The 27,636-nt window shown below is 46.9% G+C and overlaps 1 protein-coding gene across 1 annotated transcript; it reads right to left on the bottom strand.

Annotated features, from left to right (window-relative positions):
- Nucleotides 1-294: 294 nt before the first annotated feature.
- Nucleotides 295-23,698, bottom strand: AGTRAP (angiotensin II receptor associated protein). The gene is made up of 5 exons (XM_083514723.1): nt 23,541-23,698; nt 8,419-8,453; nt 7,839-7,950; nt 5,935-6,133; nt 295-1,136 (listed from the first exon to the last, which is right to left on the bottom strand). The coding sequence occupies exons 1-5, from the start codon at nt 23,565-23,567 to the stop codon at nt 1,024-1,026; spliced, it is 486 nt and encodes a 161-aa protein (XP_083370849.1). The 5' UTR covers nt 23,568-23,698; the 3' UTR covers nt 295-1,023.
- Between the last annotated feature and the right edge of the window lie 3,938 nt (nt 23,699-27,636).

Below are 27,636 nucleotides of genomic sequence, written 5' to 3'. Positions count from 1 at the left end.
CATGGGATGCTGGACTAGATGGCCCTTTGAGCAGCTCAGTTGGTTAAAGCATGGTGCTGATAATGCCAAGGTTGCAGGTTCAATCCCCGTATGGGACAACTGCGTATTCTTGCGTTGCAGGGGGTTGGACCAGATGACCCACAGGGTCCTCTATGATTCTTCCATGACTTCTGTTTTCCCCCCATCCCTCCCCATTTAGCAACCACCCAGCTCCGTTCACCTGTTACAGCTCAAACCAACAAGTGAGCCTAGCAGAAAGAAGCCAGCGCCATTATCAAACTCAAGACTGGAATGTTTTATTAAAAAGGTTCTTTAATTTTCTTCAGGGAAACAATCATACATACAAAGATCATGGGAAGAAAGGAAGGCTGTGTGTTTTCTCTAAGGCACAAAAGTGTTTTTGAGAGAGAAAAACGATCAGCACACCTACAGCAGTCATCAGAAGGTGAGTTCCTGCAGCAAATCATCGGCAGAAAAATGGCACAGTTGCAGCAACGGGCAAGGGCATGGATTGCTCTTTGGAAATAATATTAGCTGGCTCCTGTAAGCAGACAGATCCTCCAGCTAACAACTCTCTTACTGAGTCTTTTAGTGAGGGGGGGACTATTTTATGGGGGGGGGCTACTCTTCCCAGGGTAGCCTTGAGAGGCTCAATCGATCAGCATCAATGTGGCTGGAAAAAAATACAGAGAACTTTGCTATTGCAGAAGGAAATTGCAGAGAGTTGTACATATGACATTTCTGGGATGGGGGGGGGGACTTTAAAACATCGTTGTCCAAGGTGCGCTCTGGATTTGCAGCAGAAACTATGACAAAACCCTCAAGTCGTTCAGGAGGAACGAGAAGCCACAGACTGCTTTGTCGCCAAAGTTTTTTTCCTCCCCTCCTAGACTGGTTTTTAGAAACCACGCTTCGTCTGGTGTGGAGGAAGAAGTGGGGTTGGGGCTAAGTGGCGAAGACGGTTTTGTTCCCCAGTGCAGCAAGGAAAGGGCCCAGTGTTCTTTGGACGGTTAAGGGGACGCCTCAATAAGGGGGAGGTGGGGAGGCCTTGGTAGCTACGTCTGGGTAGGGGCGCGGCGGCTCCGGGTGGTCGATGGGCTGGTACGAGCTGCGGTCCTGCCCGACGTTGAGGACACCTGTGCGGAAGGAAAGGGGAAAGCGACAGCTTTTAGTCTTCGGATGAAGCACCCAGGGTTCAAGGTGTTCCCAGCAAGAATCTAAGTGCTGGGATGAGCTGCAGCTGGAGAGCTAGCTGTAAGTTTCCAAGCTGTGAATTAGACTATCACTTGCCTTTACAGCCCCCTATACCTTGCATCAATGGGACGCGGGTGGCGCTGTGGGTTAAACCACAGAGCCTAGGACTTGCCGATCAGAAGGTCGGCGGTTTGAATCCCCGTGACAGGGTGAGCTCCCGTTGCTCGGTCCCTGCTCCTGCCCACCTAGCAATTCGAAAGCACGTCAAAGTGCAAGTAGATAAATACCGGGAAGGTAAACAGTGTTTCCGTGCGCTGCTCTAGTTTGCCAGAAGCAGCTTAGTCATGCTGGCCACATGACCCGGAAGCTGTACGCCGGCTCCCTCGGCTAATAAAGCAAGATGAGCGCCGCAACCCCAGAGTCGGTCACGACTCAACCTAATGGTCAGGGGTCCCTTTACCTTTTAAACCTTGCATCACAGCTCTGGCCATTGGCCATGTTGGCTGGAGGGCTACTGTTTCTCCATCTCTGAACTAGACCATCGCTTATCTTCACTACCCCTAGGGACCACTGACCATGGCAGCTGCGGCTGATGGGAAGTGGAATCTCATCTCAAAAGCTGCAGGTTCCGCATCAATAAACCAGACCATCACTTGCCTTTACTGCCCCTGTTCCTTCTCAGTTCTGCCATCTTTTTTTTATGCATGGCCAGGCGGCCTTGTTGATGGACAACAAATCCCATCCTTGCCCCTACTGGCCATGCTGGCTGATGGTTGTTGGCAATCCAACCATGTTTGGAGAGTCACAAGTTCCCTTAGCCATTGCACTTCGTTGTCCATTGCCAGTGATCAATTTCCAAAATGAGGGATAGGTGCTTTGTGTCCAGGAAACCTTGCCTCTCAGGTGGCACTTTTGGTTGCTGTGAGCAACTAGGTGGGGAAGCACTCTACACATGCTCTACGGTACCTTCTTTATGCAAACACTCTAGACTCCATTGGCCCAGTCTCAGATGACTTTAAAAATAGTTTGGTAAACTCCGGGAGCTTGGGTCTATCTACGATTAGGTAAAAGGTCAAGGCCCCCGGAAGGTTAAGTCCAGTCAAAGGCGACTATGGGGTGCGGCGCTCATCTTGCTTTCAGGCCGAGGGAGCCGGCATTTGTCCGCAGACAGCTTTCCAGGTCATGTGGCCAGCATGACTAAACCGCTTCTGGCGCAACAGGACACGGTGACGGAAACCAGAGCGCACGGAAACGCCGCATACCTTCCTGCCACAGCAGTACCTATTTATCTACTTGCACTTTGACGTGCTTTCGAACTGCTAGGTTGGCAGGAGCTGGGACAGAGCAACGGGAGCTCACCCCGTTACGGGGATTCAAACCGCCGACCTTCTGATCAGCAAGTCCTAGGCTCTGTGGTTTAACCCACAGCGCCACCTGCGTCCCTAGGGTCTATTTATGATGGAGCTGTTGACCACCAAAGCTAAACTGAGCCTCCTAAACAAGAGACAGTCTACCTCTAAAGGTCAGCTTTTAGAACAGGGGCAGGCCCCTGTCACCTTCTGAATGTTGCTGAACTTCCAACACCCATCAGCCAGAATGGTGCTGGAATCCAGCAAAATCTGGAGGGTTACGGGTTCCTCATCCATTAAGAGAGAGCAGAATTGTGACGGAGGTGGCCTGGGCCAATAACGGCACATGGCAGTAATAGAGTTACAACAGAGGCAGCTAGGGGGAAGTAAAGGCAAGTGATGGTCTTTGGGCCTGAGGAAGAATCTGTAGCCCTCCAGCCTCCATTAACCCCCAGGCAGGAATGATGGGATTTGTAGTTCATGTGTAGTTCAGCAACCATGAGGGACAAGTGTTCACCACACCTGAAATGGGGGGGGGGGGGAGAGACACCATTACAGACATATGCCCCACTCGTGTGATTTCTAGTCATTGATAGCAACAGGACACTGGATTAGGAAGGCCTTTAATAAGATTTCTGTTTTCGTTAGGCTTCAATTCAAGTGTTGCTTTTTTTAAATGTGTAAAATATCACAGTGTTTCCTAGGACTTAAATCCTTCCAAAGAAAAATAAGTTATTCTGGTCAATGAAAGTTGAGCCTCCATGTTCAGAGGCAATCTATCCCTGGATATCAGGTGCTGTTGACAAACAAAATGGCATTGAATGCAGCCTGCCCCCCCCCCCCAAAAAGTACCGCATCTGGTTCACTGTTGGGGAAAGGATTCAGCCCTCGATAGTGACTTGGTCCAAAGCCGTCAGAGCTCACTTCACATTAAAGTAAAATCTCTCAGAAGCACACTTTGGACATTCATTATTATTATTTTTTACTAAAGAGTTGCTTGGCAAGAGATGGAGGAGTCTGAACTCAGCAATTCAGTGGGAGTAAGGCCCACTGAACACAGTGGAACTGGTTTGTGAGTAGACAAATTGCCAGCCCATGCGTTTTGTTCAGAAGTAAGCACCACTGAGTTCAGCTTACATTCAGGTAAATGTACATAGGACCACCGAGTCTTCCTCAGGAGATATATATAGAAAGCACGCTGTCCAAATACAAGAACTCATTTTTACATGAGATGGGTTGTAGCCAACATTAGCTGAATTCAGAGTAGACCCACTGAAATTAATGAATACAACTTAGGCCCATTAATATGAATGTGTGTCCTCTTAGCAGAACTAAGTAGAGATTGCACCATATATTCAAAGCACATGACTTTCACACAAAGAATCCTGGGAACTGTAGTTTAAGGGTGCTGGGAACTATAGTTCTGTGAGTGGGGGAAAAGTTCCCAGGATTCTCCGGGGAAATTTGTGTGCTTATTTAATTGCATTTATATCCCACATTTACCTGAGGAACTCAAGGTGCCACACATGGTTCACCTCCCCACACTCATTTAATCATGAAACTCATTTTTTAAAAAATGTTTTTATTAAAAAAAAACAATTCATAATACAATAACCACTGCACTGCACTGGCTCTCACAAGTGTGCAATGGATGTGTTTAAAATTTGTGGTGTACCTATGACTTTAGTTTGATATTATATATGTGTGTATGATTCTTTCAGGCGGTCGTGGTTAAGACTCCTCCTAATATACCCACTGACCTCATTCTCTGCAGTTTGCAAAACAGGCCCAGAAGCAGAAGGGTCCAAATATGGCTCAGAAAGGACACTGCTATCAACAAAATGATGGTTGAAAATGATGAATTGGCACTAATAAGATGCCATCAGCACTCCTTGCTTCTTTGAAGAGACAATGTGCTCTGGTCTATAGGACCGACACCTTTATTTGAGTCCCAAAAGGTCCCCCCATCAAAAAAACCAAAAACACCCAAAAAACACAGAGAAATTTCATCATAAAAGGTGAACCAATCTTTACAGATCCCCAAAATGTTCTTACAAATCAGGAGCAGGAAACCAAAGAGCTAAAGGTACCCCATATCTGTTTTAAATAAATTCCTCTTTTTTGCAGAATACAGATATGGAGGGCACCTTTCTGAAAAGGAGGGTGTCACGGATTTGCACCAGGGGACAAGGACATAAATAAAAAGGCTGCACAGAGCAAGTTGACAGGATTTTATTCCCTTCTCCGCTGAATACTGTGATCATTGAAGCTTAATTCTCTCATTGCAGCTGGGGGATACCTGAATCCAACCAGTGCAAGTTAAAACAGCCATTGTTGCAAGAACCTCGGCCCTAAGCTGATTCCGGAGAGATATATGGCTTCCCTCTTGGAATCGTAGCTTGCTAAAGGGAATCAAAGAAGTCTAAAAAAAAAAAATTAAGAACCTCAAAAGCCAAGACAGTTTTTACACTAGGAGTAGCTGGCAGGTGATGTCAGGACTCCCAAATCCCATCAGCCCCAGCCAGCATGGCTAGCGGTCAAGGGATGATGGGAGTTGTAGTCCAACATCTAGAAAACACCACATGGGCTACCCCTGTGCTTATACTTCTGTTGCCAAGGCTACACACCCTCATATCAAAGGGCCTATTTTATAGAGCAATTCTTCATATCAACAGACCTCTAGTGCCTTAAGGGCGGCCATTTTGCTCTCCAAGATATTCTTCATGTCAAAAGGCCTCTACTGCCTTAAGGGCAGCCATTTTGCTCTCCAAGATATTCTTCATGTCAAAAGGCCTCTACTGCCTTAAGGGCGGCCATCTTGCTCTCCAAGATATTCTTCACGTCAAAAGGCCTCTACTGCCTTATGGGCGGCCATTTTTCTCAGACAAATTCCTCATGTCAAAAGGCCTCTATTGCCTCAAGGTCGGCCATCTTGCTCTCAGAGACCTTTTCTCCTCACATTTGTTGACCTTCATTAAAAAGTGTTTTTAAAAAGCTTCCAGGAGGAAGATGGGAGGCTAACACTTGTCTCCAAATGAGCAGGAATGCACACAAAGGCAAGAAAACTTGATAAACAAAAGAGAAAGGCATTTCAGTAATGGCGAATGAGGGATAAAGCAGTGGAGTCAATACCATCCTGGGCAGAATATCGCTCCGACGAAGCCTCCCAGTCTGCAAGGGAAAAGAAATCAAACAGAGGGAGAAAAGGATGCACGACTTAAGAAGGAAGATGAACGGGAAGCTGACAAGAGAGAAAAAAGAAGGGGGCGGTAGTTTGGCTAAGATCGGCAGGGCCAAAGAACATGGTGGGCCGCATGGGAGAGAACATGAAGGCCAGGACCATCCACAGAGGACCAAAACCCAGGCCGCCGATTGAGCGATGGCCGCCTACCTAGGTTGAAGGCATACTCTCCTCCACGTTCCCGGTACATCTGGTAGGCGAAGAAGCAAGACAAGGGCTTGAGGAGGAGGCTGAAGATGGCCATGCCGGCGCTGAAGCGGGTGGTGTCAGGCAGCGAAGACGACTGAGGGTAATACAGGCTGAAGTGGATTATGTCCGTCAGGATCGTCAACAGAAGTCCAGTGAGGAACTGGAAGGAGAGAAAGGAGTACAAGACACTGCTCATCCTTCCCTTCATTCAACTATAGCCTATAAAGCCAAGGACGGTGATCATCTGTGGCCTCTCCAGTTGCGATGGAGGCAGATGGGGGCAGTGAAGGCAAGCGTTTCTGAACAACCACTCCCATCAGTCCCAGCCAGTATGGCCGACCGTCAGGGATGATGGAAAGCACGAGTTCAACCATGGACAGAGGACCACAGGTTCCCCAACTCTCCATGAACGAAGATGGAGGTCACCGGGGGCAGTGAAGGCAAGCAATGGTTGCCTTTCTGAACAACCACTCCCATCAGTCCCAGCCAGCATGGCCGACCGTCAGGGATGATGGAAAGCACGAGTTCAACCATGGACAGAGGACCACAGGTTCCCCAACTCTCCATGAACGAAGATGGAGGTCACCGGGGGCAGTGAAGGCAAGCAATGGTTGCCTTTCTGAACTACCACTCCCATCAGTCCCAGCCAATATGGCCGACCGTCAGGGATGATGGAAAGCACGAGTTCAACCATGGACACACAGGTTGCCCAACTCTCCATGAACAAAGATGGAGGTCACCGGGGGCAGTGAAGGCAAGTGATGGTTGCCTTTCTGAACTACCACTCCCATCAGTCCCAGCCAGCATGGTCAACAGTCCAGGATGATGGGAAGCGGAGTTCAACCACAGACAGAGGGTTCACAGGTTGTCCAGCTCTCCATGAACAAAAGGCATTGTTGTGATGGAGATCACTGGGGGCAGTAAAGGCAAGTAAGGGTCTATTTCAGGAATGGAGGACCAACCAATATAGCCTATAAACCAGGGAACCTTCAGTTCTCCAGATGTCGTTCCACTCTCGTCAGCCCCAGCTGACGTGGTTCAACAGTCAGGGATGATGGCGGTTTGTGGTTCAACAACAACTAGAGGACAACCGGTTTCCCATCTCCGGTATACAGTGGTACCTCTGGTTACATACTTAATTCATTCTGGAGGTCTACTCTTAACTTGAAACTGTTCTTAACCTGAAGCACCACTTTAGTTAATGGGGCCTCCCGCTGCTGCTGCTGCTGCTGCCGCCACGCCGCCGCACGATTTCTGTTCTCATCCTGAAGCAAAGTTCTTAACCCGAGGTACTATTTCTGGGTTAGAGGAGTCTGTAACCTGAAGTGTATGTAACCTGAAGCGTATGTAACCCGAGGTACCACTGTATACCAATAGCGGGCTCATTCTTTTGAGTGCCAAAAAAACAACCGTGCATGCACAAGAAGGCCATCAGCAGGCATGGAGATGTTCAACGGTTTGCAGAAGCACAACCCGCACATCAAAATCCCCTTGTGCAACATTTCCAAGCACTGCAAAGCCAGGGCACCTGGGAACAGACAGCACCTCCAGAGCCCTTTTGCTGTAAAGGGGGGGGGGAGAGATGTGAAACTGGAAGGAGTGGAATGGAGTCTCCTGAAACGAGGGTACAGCTGGCTGGCTGGCTGGCTGGCAGGCAGCCTGAATAAAAAGATTCCAGGCAGCAAGGCTTTGTTACAATTCCTAATTGTACCATGGTGACCAGCCCACCTCTCATAGGCATGTTAAAACTAGGGACAACCACCTTGAAATAAAAAAAATCCACCAAAATCCTTTTTCATCAGGCAAATGTATTCGTAAAACGGTGATTTGGGTGAGTTTTTTAAACAACAGCAACAAGAACTTACCATGAGGATTGCATCAATAGAATCCCTTTGGGCCACTGCCCAGACGCCCAGGGCGAGAATGGTGAAGTTGCCCCACGGGTAGGAAATTGGCAGCCAATATGCCATGCAGCCCCTGTCCAGGGCAGAAGAGGATGATGAGCAAAAGAAAGAAAATAAAAGAATGTGAGAAGAGCCTGCTGGATCTGGCCAATGGCCCCTCTAGTCCAGCATCCTGTTTACACAATGGCCAACCGGATGTCTCAACAGGAAACCCAGAATCGGGATTCGAACGCAAGAGCAGCTCCTGCCTCCTGCCCTTTCCAGCAACTGGTATTCAGAAGCACTGCTACCTCCAACTGTGAAGGCAGAGCAAAGCCACCCTGGCTAGTAGCCAGTGACAGCATGATTAAATCATTCCAAAAGGACTTAAAAACAACAACAGTATTCTTCAGCCAGCAAATGCAACTGGGTTACAAGGAACATTTTCAAATTCTTCCTGAAAGTTATAGGGACGGAGACAGGCACCCCTCACTAGAGAGGGTGTGCCACAAATGAATTAATCAACCAATTATCGTAATTAAATGCGGTATTACTAACTTACCATGTCGTCAGCAGCCAGTGTACCAGGATGATAGCCTGCAAGTGGAAAGGAGAAAATAATGTAGCCTGATTATTAATCTCCCAAAATATCTAGACAGCGTTGTGCCATAGGAATTTATCTCAACAGTTTACAGCAGTATAAAATGAAACCATAAAAAGTTAAAAACAAGTTAAGAGCAAAAGTGTTAAAAGCTAATATCAGTAGAACATTGTGGGGGAAGTACTCTTAATTGCCTACATCAGCCTGGAATAACAGAAAGGTTTTCAGCAGGTGTTGGAAAGCTGGCACAGAAAGCGCACCTGGCTGAATCTCTAGTGGCAGAGAGTTCCACAGGACTGGGCCGATGGCACTAAAGGCTCAGTTACTCATTGTTGTCAAATGAGCCTCACCAACTTGAATAACAGCGACACTCCTGCAGACGATCTTAGTGAGGGTTCAGGCGATCCTTGCGTTATCGTGGACCTAAGTTGTTCAGAGCTTTGCAAATTACTGGAAGAATCTTGAACCTGGCTTGGTAGTAGATGGGCAGCCAGTGCTTTTACAAAGGCGTCCCAAATTCTTGATGAGAAGCTCCTGTCAGCTATCTGGACGCAGCATTCTGAACCAGACCCAAGGGCAGCCCCACACAGAGCGCATTGCAGTAATCTAGTCCCAAAGTGCAGAGACTACAGTGGTCAGGCTATGTTCGCCAACCGAGTTTGCACAGCGACTAGGGCGATGGAATAAAAACTTGCCTGCAGTATCTTTGCTTATCTTTTATTTTTAAACAATAATCAAACAGCTGTAACTCACCAGCCAGCACCATACAAAGCATTTGGTCAACTTAAAGACAGTTTTCAAAATAATCAATTACCCTATCACATTACTGCATTCGGTGCAGCAGGTAAACTACCCCTGCTAATTAGTTAAATTGTTAAAATACCTCACGTGTGCTGTATTGTCAAGAGCTCACAGGTGTGCTGCCATGCAGGTTATAAAACACCATTGCTCACAACAAAATCTCAACCATGCTGAAAGGAAGGGCCATAGACAATCTCAGGAACAACCCAGACATTATAATTAAGGAGGCAGACAAGGGTGGAGCTGTTGTCATCATGAACAAAACTGATTGCATTCAGAAGGCTCACAGGCAACTCCCCAGTACCGCCTTTTACAAAAAACTGGACTCAGACCCCACACAGGAATACAAAAAAGAACTGAATAAGATTGTTAAAGGGCTACCCCCCCTCACATCCAAGAACAGATCCACTCAAACACACCCAGGTACCTTCTATCTTCTTCCCAAAATACAGAAAGCAGAAAATCCAGGACGCCCCATCATCTCAGGTATTGGCACTATCACAGTAGGTGTTTCTGGGTATAATTACAAACGCACACCTCTGAGTAGCACCAGTGACCACCTCAATATTAAGAAAACCCAACAGACTGTCCCATCTAGGAACAGCTGTAGTTGGTGAACCAGATGAAGCTGGTAAAAGGCAACTTAGCCACACACTTGGGCCTTTAGTGACACTGATGTATTCAGGAGTACCCTCAGGCTATGCCCCTGCTCCTTCAGAGGGAATACAACCCCATCCAGAACAGGTAACTTGCCAATTTCCTAAACATGAGAAGCCCTCCCACCCCAAAGGAGACTCTGCCTTCCCAGGGTTCAAAGGCAGATAAGGGATCACAATGGGAATTTCAGCAGTGGCTGGGAAGTGGGGGTGAAGAGAGAAAAAAGAGCTACCAGAAGGTATTAAAGGGAAGGATAGCATTTTGGTTGGGTTTCATCTGAGGCAACACCTGCAGAGCCACAGATGCCCCGCCACAGCTTTAAGGAACTACAGTAGTACCTTGGAAGTCGAACGGAATCCATTCCGGAAGTCCGTTCGACTTCCAAAACTTTCGGAAACCAAAGCGCGGCTTCTGATTGGCTGCAAGGAGGTCCTGCAGCCAATCGAAAGCTGCAGAAACCCAGCCGGACATTGAGCTTCCAAAAAGCATTCGCAAACCGGAACAGTCACTTCCAGGTTTGCGGTGTTCAGGAGCCAAAACATTTGAGAAATAAGCTGTTTGAAAACCAGCCACTCTGAGAGCCACAGCGGAAGAGCAGCTACCATACACTTTAATAAACTAATTGTATTTTATTTGGGGCTCTATGCAAGTTCTAAACAAGACCTGTTTTCTCTGTCATTTTGCAATGTTTGAAAGCAGCGCCAAATGCACTCATAACCCATTTCCTTCTTCCTGGTATGAGGCAGCATTAAATAAAATTGCTAAGAAATAATTGAGAAACCGGAAGCAGAAAACGAACAAGGGTGTTTGTGTTTTAGGAGCAATGTGTCCTTTCTGACCTGCGATGACAAGAGAATGTAGATTTGTTGTTATTGACGCAATTGGGCAAACATCCCAGTCCAGAAATTTGTGCCAAGCATCCGTTTTCCACAGCTTCCTTCCTATAGGATTCAGCCTAGGGTTTAAGACAATCCTGGGGGACAGCCCCTGTGGTGCAAAAGCAACACAAAAGTACCCCCAAGCTGATTAAACAAGCTTGAACGGCTTTCTAAAATTTGTTTTATGGGGGACAGATGGAGAGACCCAGGGTTGGTGTAGTGGTTAAGAGTTCTGGACTAGGACCTGGGAGACTGGGGTTCAAATCCCCCACTTGGCCATAGGACGTTCACTGAGTGATCCTGGGCAGCTTGCTGCCTGTCATAGCATAACCAACCTCACAGGGTTGTTGTGAGCTTAATAATAATAATAATAATAATAATAATAATAATAATAATTTATTATTTATACCCCGTCCATCTGGCTGGGCTTCCCCAGCCACTCTGGGCGGCTTCCAAAAGAATATTAAAATACTATAATACATCAAACATTAAAAGCTTCCCGAAACAGGGCTGCCTTCAGATGTCTTCTAAAAGCCTGGTAGTTGTTGTTCTCTTTGACATCTGGTGGGAGGGTGTTCCACAGGGAAGGCGCCACTACCGAGAAGGCCCTCTGCCTGGTTCCCTGTAACTTGGCTTCTCGCAGTGAGGGAACTGCCAGAAGGCCCTCGGTGCTGGACCTCAGTGTCCGGGTAGAACGATGGGGGTGGAGACGCTCCTTTATAAAATAAGGAGGGGAGCAGGTGGAGAAAACCACACATGCCTTTCCTGAGCTCCTTGGAGGAACAGTGGGATAGAAATTCATTAAATTTGTTTCTTTCATTGAACAAAATGTATATACGGCACTTGATGGCGCAGCAAAACCTCTAAGCAGGTTACGAAGACATATTAAAACCATCAATAAAGAAACAGGTAAAGAGAATGAAAAGCAGCTAGTGTACAAATAATTGAAAAGGATTGAAACATGTCAGCATCTATGTGTCTGGATGCAATAACATTTAACATGTTTTAACGGACACATAAATAAAATGTAATAATAGATAAACAAATCTTTCACCAGCTATGAGCCCAACAAAACCTCCATTGACAGGTGCAGTATACCTCTGAATGCCAGATGTTATGGGCATAGCCCCCCCCCCCATTTGTGAGCTCTTCAGAGGCATTTGGTTAGCTGCAGTCACAAAACAGGATGCTTGATTTTTGGTGCGGTCCAGCAAAATAATCCTTAATATTCTTAGAAGTGCCTCTGAGCATGTGAGAAGGACCCTTCCCTCCCTACTAAGCCTCTACCACCACATGCTTAAGATATTTGGTTGTCTCCCACGTTAGTCTTACTTAGGTTGATTAACTTCAGTGGGTCTACTTTTGAGTAGAGCTTAGTTATATCCACCTAAATTGGATACAGCCCAATGTCTTGGCATATTAAAATAATGTACATGCAAATAATAAAATCCTTGAAAGTTTCTGGTCCAGTGTAAGATTCGGCGAGAGCCAATCTTGATTGAAAAGTGGAGTAAAACATCATCTGTCAAAGTAATGGAAAAACAACAACAGATATATATACAAAGGCCAGTGAAATGCCACTGGAGATTTGTCAATTTCCTGAACCAGTAACATGTCGCAATGCCATTATCACTATGGTAATTCTCTTTAAGAAGCCCTAAGCAAACAGGGAAAATATAATTTTGTATATTAATCATTGAAGCCGACAGCGTTTAATATATTCAACGTCTAAGCTGACAGCTTTTTAAAAAATGTCCAATTATATTAAGCAGCAACGCTTCTGGGGACGGGGGTGTTTAGCCAATATGCAACAATCATTAAAAAAGACTTGGCTAATTAAAAATCTGCCCCCCCACCCCACAGCCATCCACTCAATATGCAACATTCATTAAAAAGAACCTCAGCTAATTAAAAAAAATTGCTCCTCCCCAAGCTCTGTAAATGCCCTCGAGACCACCACACGAATTAACACCGAGACCCTCTGCAAACACAGCTGGACTTTTGACAAAATTAATTGCCCCCTTATGGCTTACAGAATGAAAAACTGGGAGTGGTGGTCTCTGCCCGCAGGAACCTGGTAAACATTTTATAACCTTTGATGCATAATTGCTTGCGGGTCTGGGGGTGTTTTTTTGGTGCGAGGGGAGGGAAAGAAACTCTCACAACAGCCAACGATGGTTCACAAGGAGTAAGGAATAGCTGGGAGTTTTAGAATTCCTCAAGGCCTTCTTGATTTTTTTCCCCTCCCCAAAACTCACAGAGTAGGATTTTGACAGCCTATTTGCAAATTGATCCATAAGCACACAGTGCCCCACACAACCTCTCCCTCAAGGTTGTGAGGGGGGGGGTCCCACTGATGAGATGCCAAAAAATGGAGATCAACTTTCAAGGTCACCACAAAGGACTCTGTTTTATTCATTATTGGCCACAGACCAAAGAAAACAGACCCATAAAAATCTCCAAAGCTAAGACTCTTATGATCTCCCAGGAGCTGCCTTGTCTGTCTCTGACATCACAGCAGCTAAGCCAATAGCAGCTAGCTAGGGAACATCCACACTTTTGATTTTCAGGTGTCTCTTGAAAAAATTTTTTTTAATGACAACAGCCCTGTGAATTTTTCTTTTAAAAAAATAGTGAGTAGCAAGTCATTTTAATGGTTGTTTTGTGCTTCTCGTAATGCTTTAAAAACACACTGATATTGCTGCAAGCTGTTCTAATATTTTGTTAGGGGATGGTACAGAAATACTTTTGTAAATAAATAAACACTTGCTTGCCACTTCTCACCCTAGTGAGACCAGCAAATGAAGCTGACCAGTAGAACTTCAGGACCTTGATGCAGTACCATGAATCTAAAAGAACAGGTATTTCACACTGCACGCAAGGAACAATAAAATAAAATAAAAACCAGCGTTTGAGGAAAGTTACTACTTTCATGAGTTATGCATCAGCAGATATGTTTTGCATTCTTTAGGGGAGCTCTTAAAAAGGCAGGTTTGCAAAACAAAACCTTTAGTTTCATTTCTAAGAAAACCCCAGAATGACAAGACCAGTGACTGGTCATGATTGGGCAAATCTGTGGAGCACGACGACATCAGAGAGGACACACAGAGAGAAGTGAATGAATGATGTTTTCTTCCCAGCTCAGGAAATAGTGAAGTAATCGCTGGTCATCATGTAAAAGGAATCCAACCTGAAACATCTGTTCTCTTTTTGGTTCTCTGTTTGCTCAGTCGTTGCCATTTCCTTGTTCTCTTTTGCCTAGGTGATTGTTGTGAAATTCAAGAAAGGACCCCACCACTAACTCTCAAAAATGTGCCAAGTGGTCAGGACAAGGATAGCCTAACTTCTGTTGTCTATGCTCTGGTAACCTCTAAATTAGATTACTGTAACATGCTATATGTGAGGCGGCCTCTGAAGATGGTTTGGAAGTATCAGCTGGTGCAGAATTCGGCAGCCAAGTTGCTCACCGGGCAAGACGGTTTGAGCACATAATGCCAATCGGGGCCTGACTACACTGGCTGCCAATAAGTTTCTGGGTCCAGTTCAAAGTGTTTTGACTTATAAAGCCTTAAACAGCTCAGGACCACAATACCTCAAGGGCCGCCTCTCCCCATATAAACCGACCTGGACCCTATGATCATCCTCTCAGGCCCTTCTTCCTCTGCGAGAGGTCCTGAGGGTGGCAACACGAGAACAGGGCCTTTTCAGCAGTGGCCCCCATTTGTGGAATGCTCTCCTCAGGAAGACTCAACTGGTGCCTTCATTACATCTCTTTAGGTGCCAGGCGAAAATGTTTATCTGGCCTTTTCTATGTGTCTGTGGGAGGGGAGTTATTGATTTTGATTTTGTTTATTATGTATTCTGTGTTTCCATTTTGTATTTTTATATTGGGAACTGTCTTGGGATCTTTGGATGAAGGGCAGTATACAAATGTAATAAAGAAGAACAAAAGAAAAACAACTATTTAATAAGTGCCCAAGTTTGATTTCCTCCTCTTCCCTCCCTATCCCTGTTTCCTCTTATGCCGTTTGTTTGTTTGTTTGTTTGTTTGTTTGTTTGTATGTTTCTATATGTAGACTGAAAGCCTGCCTTGTCTTGACTGATTGTATGCAAGCCACGCTGGAAGCATTTCTGGCTGGAAATGCTGTAAATAAACAAATGTGAGGATAATGACATGTTAAAGAAAAACTTGGTTCCCTCTCATAATACTAGAACTTAGGACCATCTGCTGAAGCTGAATGTTGGAAGACTCAGGGCAGATAACAGAAAGGCCTTATCTGCACGGCACAGAGTTAATCTATGGAACTCACTCCCACAGGAGGCAGTGACTGCTTTAAAAGAGGATTAGACAAATTCATGGTAAAGGTAAAAAAGGTAAAGGACCCCTGGATGATTACATCCAGTCAAAGGCAACCATGGGGTTGTGGCGCTCATCTCGCTTTCAGGCTGAGGGAGCCGGCGTTTGCCCACAGACAGCTTTCCGGGTCATGTGGCCAGAGGACTAAACCACTTCTGGCGCAACGGGACACCGTGATGGAAGCCAGAGCGCACAGAAATGCCGTTAACCTTCTTGCCACAGTGGTACCTATTTATCTACTTGCACCGGTGTGCTTTCAAACTGCTAGGTTGGCAGAAGCTGAGACAGAGCACCCCGTCGTGGGGATTCGAACCACTGACCTTCAATCGGCAAGCCCAGGAGACAGCTATTGACGGCTACTAGTCCTGATGTTTACTCTCTGCCTCCTAGGGCTGCCACCTTTGGTCAGGCAAAATACAGGATGGGTCAGAGGGTGGGGATTGGGGGGCACACACACACTCATAATACCAAATGTTCCACTTTCCTGCCTCCCTCACCACCCTGGCCCCGCTTTCCCCCTTGACTCACGAGGATGGGCAGGGGCCAGAGGTAGACGGCCGGTTCCCATGGGTGACTTGAACTACAGCTCCAGCCTCTCTTTTCCCCCCCAAAAGATATTTATTAAAGTTTTTAAAATATAACAATGAAAAATAAAAAGAAACAAAATACAAAATAAAAACAAATTAAAAAACAAATAGTTTTCCATAACATATCTTCCTTACGCTTATTTCCCCAGACCTCCTCATACCTCCCTTCTTTGTATTCCACTTCAATTTGTTAGTTCAGCAAATCCTTACCATTAAGCTTTTACCCATTTGTAAACCTTTTTTTCGTATCTCCTAAAGCATTACAGCTGGAAACCCCTTAGTTTTTTTCCAACATCCTTCTAACATTCATTAATTTTACAATATTTCTGTAAATAGTCTTTAAATTTCTTCCAGTCTTCTTTCACCAACTCTTCTCCCTGTTCTCGGATTCTGCCAGTCATTTCTGCCAATTCCATGTAGTCAATCACCTTCATCTGCCATTCTTCCAGGGTGGGTAGATCTTGTGTCTTCCAATACTTTGCGATAAGTATTCTTGCTGCTGTTGTGGCATACATAAAGAAAGTTCTGTCCTTCTTTGGCACCATTTGGCCGACCATGCCCAGGAGAAAGGCCTCTGGTTTCTTCAGGAAGGTATATTTAAATACCTTTTTCAGTTCATTATATATCATTACCCAGAAAGCCTTAATCTTTGGGCACATCCACCAAACGTGAAAGAATGTACCTTCAGTTTCTTTACATTTCCAGCATTTATTATCGGGCAAATGATAGATTTTTGCAAGCTTGACTGGGGTCATGTACCACCTGTATATCATTTTCATAATATTCTCTCTTAAAGCATTACATGCCGTATACTTCATACCTGTGGTCCATAACTGTTCCCAGCCTGCAAACATTATATTATGTCCAACATCTTGTGCCCATTTAATCATAACAGATTTCACCGTTTCATACATCTCCAGCCTCTCACCCATGCTGGCATCGGAAGAGACTCAAGCGCAGAGGGAGGAGGAGAGGTCAGGTCAGGTCAGGGCGGTGGAGAGGGCCAAACAGTGGCAGACTTTTGTCCCAAAACAGGGCTACCCCGTCTTTCTAGGGACAGGTGGCAACCTTAGCCTCCAATGTCGGTACTGTAAATCTTCTGAAATTTCTGAATACCAATTGCTGGACTAGGTGGGCCACTGGTCTGATCCAGCAGGACTCTCAGTCTTCTGTTATCAGTAAGTCCTTGCTTAGGGGTCAGCAAGGTTTGTCTTGCCTGGGCCAGATTGGACCCACGGAGATCCCTCCGTGGGCCAGATCGAGAGAGAGAGAGCACGCCCACGATTTTCAGCGTCTGCACAGATGCGATTTTCGGCACCGCGAAAACGAGTCCCCATGCCGCACTGCGGCAGTTTAGCGCAGCGCCAGACTGGGCAACTTGGTTCGGGGGTGGCTCCTGGGCCGGTCAAATGACCTCTGTGGGCTGCTTCCGGTTCATGGGCCTTAGGCTGCTGACCCCTGTCCTTGCTTATTTAACATTGGACACACACACACACACAGAGAGAGAGAGAGAGAGAGAGAGAGAGAGAGAGAGAGAGAGAGAGACTTCCCCAAAGAAAATATACAGTAACCCATTTTATCTAGCCTTGAGACAGAAAAAAATCAGCTGCTTGGGAGTTTGCTGGCAGCCCTAGAAGAATGTAGGGGGCAGGCATGGATTTACGTAAAAGATAAGTTAAGAATTCCCTTGTTGGACGGAGCCAAAAAGCCCTGTAGACCAGCTTCCAGTTGTCAGCCCAAAATCATAAACGGGGCACGGAGATAAAAGCTTTTTTTTCTGAAGCAACTGCTAATTCAGAGGTATACTGTCCCTGAAGAAGGAGGCTCCATCAGTTCAGCTTTGTTTCCTGGAGACAGGGGCACAACGCTAGCAAGCACCTCTGAAAATACTTGTCCACTTTGCTCATTGTCAGTCCCGACAACTCATCAAGGGAAAAGTGGTACCTCGGGTTAAGTACTTAATTCATTCCAGAGGTCTGTTCTTAACCTGAAACTGTTCTTAACCTAAAGCACTACTTTAGCTAATGGGGCCTCCTGCTGCCGCCGCGCCGCCGGACCACGATTTCTGTTCTCATCCTGAAGCAAAGTTCTTAACCTGAAGCACTATTTCTCCAGTCTGTAACCTGAAGCGCATGTAACCTGAAGCGTATGTAACGCAAGGTACAACTGTAATCTGAAGTTTAAGGCTGCAGGTATGCACAGCACTCACTTATCTGGGAGCAAGCCCCACTGAATTTACTTCTGAGTACATATTACAGGGCTACTGCACCTTTAATGGCAGGAGGAAACAACTATTAAGGGTGCACAAACTCCATCCTCTGGTGTACCTCGACAACCTAGTTTCAATCCCATGATTCATGCAAAAGGAGCAGACTTTGGAAGTTTCAGGCACAGCTTTCTTGCTTCTCTCAAAATCTCCTAAAAAGAATGCTGCAGGGATTTTAGGATTCGCCATGTAAGAAAATCAAAGCAACCCTACTCTCTTGGGGATCCCCCCCCCCATAAAAGGGGGAGATATATAAGCAAACTCTGCTTAGACATGTGGGGGGGGGGGTTGGGAGAGAGGGAAAGAAAACCTGTTTTTAGTAGCACTTACGTTTTAATAATTAACCAAACCGATCATAGCACAGAACCTTTGATTTGCAAGGCTGCCAAAATACAAAGCAGTTTTAAATTCCGTCTCACCATGCCCTCCCCAAGTTAAGGGCCATGCTCTCGCTCTCTAAATTTCAACAGGCACTATCCATTTAGAAACTTTATCTGCACGTTTGTGAGTAGACACGGAGAAACAAAGCCCACTCTCCCTGCAGCTAGAAAGCTAGCACATCAAGGAAGAGGACCCGTGCTCAGAAATCATCCTGATGAGCTAGGTTTCTACGGAAGAGGGGGGGGCATTAATAAAGGACATCTACCATTATGTGCATTTTGCTAACCAGATAAATCAGCTCAGCAGGCAGGCACGCTGAGAGGCCTAGGGACGCATCTGATATTGGTGCTGTGTAATAAGATCATCTTCAGCATGACCCTGCAAGGTAGCCCACCGTCACCTCCATTTGACAGAAAGAAAAAAACAGGCTCAGAAGCTACTCAAAGCCAAATATCAAGTCTGCAGCAAATTAAGACAGCATTCAAACTCATGCCTGACAACTTCAGCTTCTTATATCACACCAAATTTAAATGATGGTACAGCACACATGTCAGCAACACAGACCTGGCATGTGGCCCTCGGGGGGGGGGTTCAGAGCAGCCCCCCCGGGGGCCCAAGTGGTACTTTCTGTGTGCCCTTGCATATGAGAGCGCGCTACAATCACCAGCCACAGCCTCTACCCCTGGCATGCGGCCCTCAACTGCCCATCCATCATTGCAAGTGGCCCTCGAGGAAGGTTGCCCGCCCCCAATATAGCATAATGTACAAACTGCTCGAACCCAAGCCTACAATTAACTGTTACACCAGAACAACCACCTGTGGTCTGAAGTTGGTTTTGCAAACCATAGTTCATGCTAACTGTGGTTTGCTGCAACCCAATCGTGTACAGGGGGGGTAGTTTTTGCAGCGGCTGCTCTGCCTCGTAAGGCCACTGCACCTTAGAACTGGCAGAGCCAAGCAGACAGAAGAGGAGAGCTAACTGGTGCCTGTAAACAATGGTTTGTTTATAATATAATAAAAATTTATTATTTATACCCTGCCCATCCGGCTGGGTTTCCCCAACCACTTTGGGTGGCTTCCAACAAAATACTAAAAATACAATAAAACATCAGACATTAAAAACTTCCTTAAACAGGGCTGCCTTCAGATGTCTTCTAAAAGTCAGATAGTTGTTTATTTCCTTGACATCTGATGGGGGGCGTTCTACAGGGCGGGCACCACCACCAAGAAGGCCCTCTGCCTGGTTCCCTTTAACTTGGCCTCTCACAGCGAGGGAACCACCAGAAGGCCCTCAGTGTCTGGGTAGAATGATGAGGGTGGAGACACCCCTTCAGGTATACTGGGCTGAGGCCATTTAGGGCTTTAAAGGTCAACACCAAGACTTTGAATTGTGCTCGGAAACGTACTGGGAGCCAGTGTAGTTATTTCAAGACCGGTGTTATGTGGTCTCGGCAGCCACTCCCAGTCACCAGTCTTGCTGCTGCATTCTGGATTAATTGCAGTTTCTGGGTACCCTTCAAAGGTAGCCCCACGTAGAGCGCATTGCAGTAGTCCAAGCGGGAGATAACCAGAGCATGCACCACTCTGGCCAGACACTCTTGTTTGTATCTCTGGAAGTGCAAACCGCAACAGGGTGGGGTTTATAGTTCCAGTCTACCGTTAGATAGATACCATTTTAGATACCAGATATCATTTGAGATACCAGGCAAAAGGACAGAAGCAGGATAATTTTTGATATTGTTGCAAAAACGTATTGAATGTGAATGAAAATATGAATGCGAATGTAATTGGAGGGTGTGCTGCTTTTACTAGAAAGATTTTTACCTCGTTATTTCGAGGATGTACTCAGTATCTACAAAAACCCAGGGACATAAAGCAAAAACAAGGCAGCGTTAGAACCTTGCAGGCCTTTTCCCACCTGCCCTGCGAGACCGGGCCCCTGACTGACTCCAGCTGCAAAAACTGAGGCTGCTGAACAGACTCTTGGGCTGGGGTATTGCTTGGGGGCAGTTTGTTGCTGTTATTTGTATTACCGTATTTTTCGCTCTATAACATGCACCCGACCATAACACGCACATAGTTTTTAGAGGAGGAAAATCCATAAGCATGCCACCCGTAGGCATTCCCTCCATAACACGCACAGACATTTCCCCTTACTTTTTAGGAGGAAAAAAGTGAGTGTTATGGTGCAAAAAATACGGTAATTTTTTGTCTCTTTGTTTTAGATCTTATTATGATTTATGTGGAAATTGTTCAATTTCGTTGTGTATTTTTTACGTTTATTGTTTATGACTACTTCTGTTATGGGACACGGGTGGCGCTGTGGGTTAAACCACAGAGCCTAGGACTTGCCGATCAGAAGGTCGGTGGTTCGAATCCCCGCGACGGGGTGAGCTCCCATTGCTTGGTCCCTGCTCCTGCCAACCTAGCAGTTCGAAAGCACATCAAAGTGCAAGTAGATAAATAGGTACCGCTCCAGCAGGAAGGAAAACGGCGTTTCCGTGCGCTGCTCTGGTTCGCCAGAAGCAGCTTAGTCATGCTGGTCACATGACCCGGAAACTGTACTCCAGCTCCCTTGGCTAATAAAGCGAGATGAGCGCCACAACCCCAGAGTCAGCCACGACTGGAGCTAATGGTCAGGGGTCCCTTTACCTTTACTTCTGTTATGTCTTTAATGATGTATTTTTTCATGCTGTAAGCCGCCTTGAGCTTGGTTTGAACTATGGAAAGGCGACATACAAATAAAATGATGTATGTATATATGTTAGCCCAAACTAAGAACAGAACCTTAAACGTGATCAGATCGTCATGTGACGACCTCCAAACTTTGTGGTTGACCACAAACTTGACATGAGCCAACAGTGTGACGCGGCAGCTAAAAAAGCCAATGCAATTCTGGGCTGCATCAATAGGAGTATAGCGTCTAGAGCAAGGGAAGTAATAGTGCCACTGTATTCTGCTCTGGTCAGACCTCACCTGGAGTACTGTGTCCAGTTCTGGGCACCACAGTTCAAGAAGGACACTGACAAACCGCAACGTGTCCAGAGGAGGGCAACCAAAATGGTCAAAGGCCTGGAAACGATGCCTTATGAGGAACGGCTAAGGGAGCTGGGCATGTTTAGCCTGGAGAAGAGGAGGTTAAGGGGTGATATGATAGCCATGTTCAAATATATAAAAGGATGTCACATAGAGGAGGGAGAAAGGTTGTTTTCTGCTGCTCCAGAGAAGCGGACACGGAGCAATGGATCCAAACTACAAGAAAGAAGATTCCACCTAAACATTAGGAAGAACTTCCTGACAGTAAGAGCTGTTTGACAGTGGAATTTGCTGCCAAGGAGTGTGGTGGAGTCTCCTCCTTTGGAGGTCTTTAAGCAGAGGCTTGACAACCATATGTCAGGAGTGCTCTGATGGTGTTTCCTGCTTGGCAGGGGGTTGGACTCGATGGCCCTTGTGGTCTATTCCAACTCTATGATTCTATGATTCTATGAAACTTAACCACAAGCATTGCAGGTTTTGGTTTCCCCTAGAGATGACAATCTAGGCCAGAGACAGCAATAAAAACTGCCACTAACAGGAATTTTGTGGGTCATGGCCGAGTGTGGATTTCGACATATTGGAGGACAGTGTTTTGCATCACATGGGGTGTCGGGGTGGGGAGGAGTTCCTTGGGGGAGGCTGAAATATCTGAACGGTTGTCACATGGACAGTGGAGGAAGCTCATTTTCTGCTGCTCCAGAGGCTAGGACGTGAACCGATGGATTCAAATGGCAGGCAAGGCAATCCCAGCTAAATATCTGGAAGAACTTTCTGGTGGTGAGAGCTGTTTGAAAGTGGAAGGGACTCCCTCGGAAGGTGGTGGTAGACTCTCCTTCCTTGGAGGTTTTTAAGCAGAGGTTGGATGGCCTTCTGTCAGGGATTCTTCAGCTAAGATTCCTGCATTGCAGGGGTTTGACTAGATGACCCTTGGGGTTCCCTTCGCACTCTACCACTCTTTGATGCTATAAAGCTGTCCGAGTACATCAGCCCGGGTGTAGGGGCAGAGAAAAATTCAAAGGGGAACAAGAGTCATGGAGCTGCCCAGAGCGGCTGAGGCAACCCAGTCAGATGGGCGGAGTACAAATAGATTATTATTATTATTATTATTATTATTATTATTATTATGGACTTCGTGTTTAGAGAGCCAGTGCACAAATATTGCACATGGATGGACATTCAGGACCCAAAACCCGGATGCAATGGAAAAGCAGGGAACGATCCCTGCTCTCAATCCAAGTCACACCCTCCCACTCTCAGAAATGCACCAGCTATTCCTCGCTTACTTATCTTTCACAAGCAATAGAATACAGTGGTACCTCGGGTTAAGTATTTAATTCGTTCCGGAGGTCCGTTCTTAACCTGAAACTGTTCTTAACCTGAAGCACCACTTTAGTTAATGAGGCCTCCTGCTGCCGCCGCGCCTCCGGAGCACAATTTCTGTTCTCATCCTGAAGCAAAGTTCTTAACCTGAAGCACTATTTCTGGGTTAGCAGAGTCTGTAACCTGAAGCGTATGTAACCCGAGGTACCACTGTAGAAGAAGAGGTTCAATGCGTGTTTTACAAACCATTGCCCGTAACAAAGAATATGCGTCCTATATGCATCAACTCCTCTAGGAAATTTCCCTGGCTGCCAAATATACAAGTTGCCCCGGGTGCTTCTCCTTACTAGCGTTGCCAACTTACTAAAACCGTGTTCTCGGGCTCACACGCCCGGTCAGCAGGGCAGCGTGGTGCAGGAGTTAGAATGTCAGTCTCGAATGACAAGTTGGCTTGTTGTGGGGATGAACTGTTGTGGGGATGAACTGATGAAACCATGCCAACCACCTTGCGCTCCATGGCTCAAAAGGTGGGATAGAAATGCAAGCAAGCAGTGCATCCCCCAGCCTCGTACCTGGACACCAGCCCATCTTTGACACACCCACTGCCTCCCACCCAGCCCCCCCAGTCCTTTCTCTTGCGCCCCCGGACACACCTGCCTCCTATTCAGTTGCCAACTGCACCCAGGTACCAGGCCTTGCGCCCTCCTTTGCGCACGAGCCCCTCTCGCAAGGAAAAGCCCCTTGCGCCGTCGCGCCTCGCACCTCCTCCTACCCCGCTCGCTTTCCTCTCCTGCGCCTACCTTCAGGTTCACCGCGGGCACTTCCATGACGCCCCGCCAGCCGCCCCAGCGCAGCGTTCGCGCCGCGCCGCTTCTGGCTCCCAAATTCCACTTGGCATCACCTCCTCGCCTTCCGTTTTTCCCTTCTCGGCCGGGCTCCGCCCCGTCCAGCCCTGCCGAGGACCCGTGACTCCCTCCAGCCGGAGAGGGAGGGGGGGAGAGGCTCCTCCTTCGGCAACAGGGCAGCGCCAAAGCCCGGCCAGCTCCAGGAACCGGAGCCGCTCCGGAGTGGCGTCCCTTTTGGCCACCGCCGCTCTCTGGCTCAGAGCAAAGCCACCTCGTGCTATGCGACAGTGCCGGATTTAGTACAGTGGTACCTTGCCAACAAGGCTGTATATTGTCTCCCTGCTTATTTAACTTAGATGCAGAATTCATCATGCGAAAGGCTGGGCTAGATTAATCCCTAGCCGGAATTAAGATCGCCGGAAGAAATATCAACAAGCTCAGATATGCAGATGACACAACCTTGATGGCAGAAAGTGAGGAGGAATTAAAGAACCTTTTAATGAGGGTGAAAGAGGAGAGCGCAAAATATGGTCTGAAGCTCAACAGCAAAAAAAAACAAAGATCATGGCCACTGGGCCCATCACCTCCTGGCAAATAGAAGGGGAAGAAATGGAGGCAGTGAGAGATTTCACTTTCTTGGGCTCCATGTTCACTGCAGATGGTGACAGCAGTCACGAAATTAAAAGACGCCTGCTTCTTGGGAGAAAAGCAATGACAAACCTAGACAGCATCTTAAAAAGCAGAGACATCACCTTGCCAACAAAGGTCCGTATAGTTAACGCTATGGTTTTCCCAGTAGTGATGTATGGAAGTGAAAGCTAGACCATAAAGAAGGCTGATCGCCGAAGAATGGATGCTTTTGAATTATGGTGCTGGAGGAGACTCTTGAGAGTCCCATGGACTGCAAGAAGATCAAACCTCTCCATTCTGAAGGAAATCAGCCCTGAGTGCTCACTGGAAGGACAGATCCTGAAGCTGAGGCTCCAATACTTTGGCCACCTCATGAGAAGAGAAGACTCCCTGGAAAAGACCCTGATGCTGGGAAAGATGGAGGGCACAAGGAGAAGGGGACGACAGAGGACGAGATGGTTGGACAGTGTTCTCGAAGCTACCAGCATGAGTTGGACCAAACTGTGGGAGGCAGTGGAAGACAGGAGTGCCTGGCGTGCTCTGCTCCATGGGGTCACGAAGTGTCGGACACGACTAAACGACTAAACAACAACAACAACAACAACCTCGGGTTAAGAACATAATTCATTCTGGAGGTCTGTTCTTAACCTGAAAATGTTCTTAACCTGAAGCACCACTTTAGCTAATGGGGCCTCCTGCTGCAGCAGCACGATTTCTGTTCTCATCCTGAAGCAAAGTTCTTAACCCAAGGTACTACAGTGGTACCTCGGGTTACAGACGCTTCAGGTTACATACGCTTCAGGTTACAGACTCTGCTAACCCATAAATATTACCTCCAGCGGCAGCAGGAGGCCCCAATAACTAAAGTGGTACTTCAGGTTAAGAACAGTTTCAGGTTAAGAACAGATCTCCAGAAGGAATTAAGTTCTTAACCCGAGTTACCACTGTATTTCAGGGTTAGCAGAGTCTGTAACCTGAAGCGTCTGTAACCCGAGGTACCACTGTATAAGCTAAACAAGCTATAGCTTAGGGCCCCACTCTTTTGGGCCCCCCCCAAAAAAAAAACACAAAGGAAAAAAACTGGATGTACATTTCCAAAATATAAGGTAAAAAACAAATAAAATAAAACCTATATACAGCAACAGTGTTTTGTTTTGTATTGTGTAGGCTCCTATGATGTACGTAATGGGCCCCGCCTGCTAGCCTGCTCCCTAAAATATCACTGCTTTCCTCATTTCTATATATAGGGTGCCTACATTCTGCATGGCAACATGCAGCATGCCTATATTATTATTTACTAGTACATTTCCCTGTTACCCCCACGTGCTGCTATAATACTATATATAATATTATAATTATATTAATATTTTTACTTTCTTATAAAGGGCCCCATTACCTTCAGTAGCTTAGGGCCTCATCAAACCCAAATCTGGCCCTGGATGCGAAGGGGCCTCTCTGAGCATGTACAGAGAGCATTTCCCGCTTCCTCCAAGTTAGGATTTCAGGGCCGGCACCCTGAGAAACACACACAAAAACCCCAGTTTATAAAACCAAACTGTCAAACCTGAATTATTTCCTGCCTTTGTGAGCGCGGAGTGATGTATCCACGGAATTCATTGATGTGGTTGCCTTCTGCCGCCCAAAAGAATGCAACAATTATTGGTGCCGCTAGCTGTGAGGTGTCTCTGACCATGGGCAGAGTGCCATCCCACCTACGACTTGGAACAAAAGGCTTTTTTTGCCTTTTAAAAGACTTTTAAGGTCTGTGTTCCACTGAGCACATGCAGAGTAACTCCCCTCCCCCTGGGACTAAAACCCAAAGGGGTTTTACATAAAGGTAAAGGGACCCCTGATCAATAGGTCCAGTTGTGGCCAACTCTGGGGTTGCGGCGCTCATCTCGCTTTATTGGCTGAGGGAGCCGGCGTACAGCTTCCGGGTCATGTGGCCAGCATGACTAAGCCGCTTCTGGCGAACCAGAGCAGCGCACGGAAACACCGTTTACCTTCCCGCTGGAGCGGTACCTATTTATCTACTTGCACTTTGACGTGCTTTTGAACTGCTAGGTGGGCAGGAGCAGGGACTGAGCAACGGGAGCTCACCCCGTCGCAGGGATTCTAACCGCCAACCTTCTGATCGGCAAGTCCTAGGCTCTGGTTTAACCCATAGCGCCACCCACGTCCCTCCAAAGGGGTTTATGGGGGGAAATAGAGCGTGTACAGAGAACCTTGGCTGTGGTTCATCCTAACACCCACTCAAAACCCTACTGTCCGAGGCTAGCAAAATTCCCCCCTCCTCCTCCAATGCCAACCGAAGCAATGTAGCAATTTTAATCTGTTTGTGCCCTGGGTATCATTTCTTTGCGGCCTTGCAGTTTTCGCACCCAGTTTTCTTCTGCAGGAGTGATAAAGCAGGACAGCGAGAATCCCTGCAGGAAAGATAAGGGGCAGAGAGTTACAAAAAGGGGTTTGCACCAGGAGTCCTTTGCGAAAAGGAGAGGTCGCCGGTCCGTCGCAGAGCATCTCCTTTGCCCGCCCAGGCTCCCAGCTTCATTCCCCAGTATCTCCAGCAAGGATTGGCCGTGTCCCCTGCCTGAAACCCTGGAGAGCTGCTGCCAGTCAGTGCAGGCTCTACTAAGCTCTTTCCTGTTACAAAGCAGCTTCCTAGGAGCGGTAGAGTGTCTGTTTTTCATGAAGATGGACCTGAGTTCAGACTCCAGGAATGGCTGGGAGAGACTCTTGCCTGAAATCCCTGAGTGCCCTTGTTGCCTGCCTGCCTGCCAGTCATCATCACCATCATTTATTACTTCTACCCCACCCATCTGGCTGGGTTTCCCCAGCTACTCTGGGCTGCTCCTAACAGAATATTAAAAATACAATAAAACATCAGACACTAAAAACTTCCCTAAACAGGGCTGCCTTCAGATGTCTTCAACCACCTGTGGTCTGAAGTTGGTTTTGCAAACCATAGTTCATGCTAACTGTGGTTTGCTGCAACCCAGTTGTGTGCAGGGGGAGTAATTTTTGCAGCCACTGCACCTTAGAACTAGCAGAGCCAAACGGACAGAAGACAAGAGTTCAACTAGTGCCTGTAAACGATGGTTTGTTTATAATATAATAAAAATTTATTATTTATACCCTGCCCATCTGGATGGGTTTCCCCAACCACTCTGGGTGACTTCCAACAAAATATTAAAAATATAATAAAACATCAGACATTAAAAACTTCCTTAAACAGGGCTGCCTTCAGATGTCTTCTAAAAGTCAGGTAGTTGTTTCTTTCCTTGACATCTGACGGGAGGGCGTTCCACAGGGCGGGTGCCACTACCGAGAAGGCCCTCTGCCTGGTTCCCTATAACCTCACTTCTCACAGGGAGGGAACCACCAGAAGGCCCTCGGAGCTGGACCTCAGTGTCCGGGCTGA

The sequence above is a fragment of the Podarcis liolepis genome, assembly GCF_965112155.1.
Source record: "Podarcis liolepis genome assembly, chromosome: 7".
In the NCBI taxonomy this organism is placed as follows: domain Eukaryota; kingdom Metazoa; phylum Chordata; class Lepidosauria; order Squamata; family Lacertidae; genus Podarcis; species Podarcis liolepis.
The sequence above is the reverse complement of the archived record's forward strand: the minus strand, read 5'-3'. Positions and strand labels throughout refer to the sequence as shown.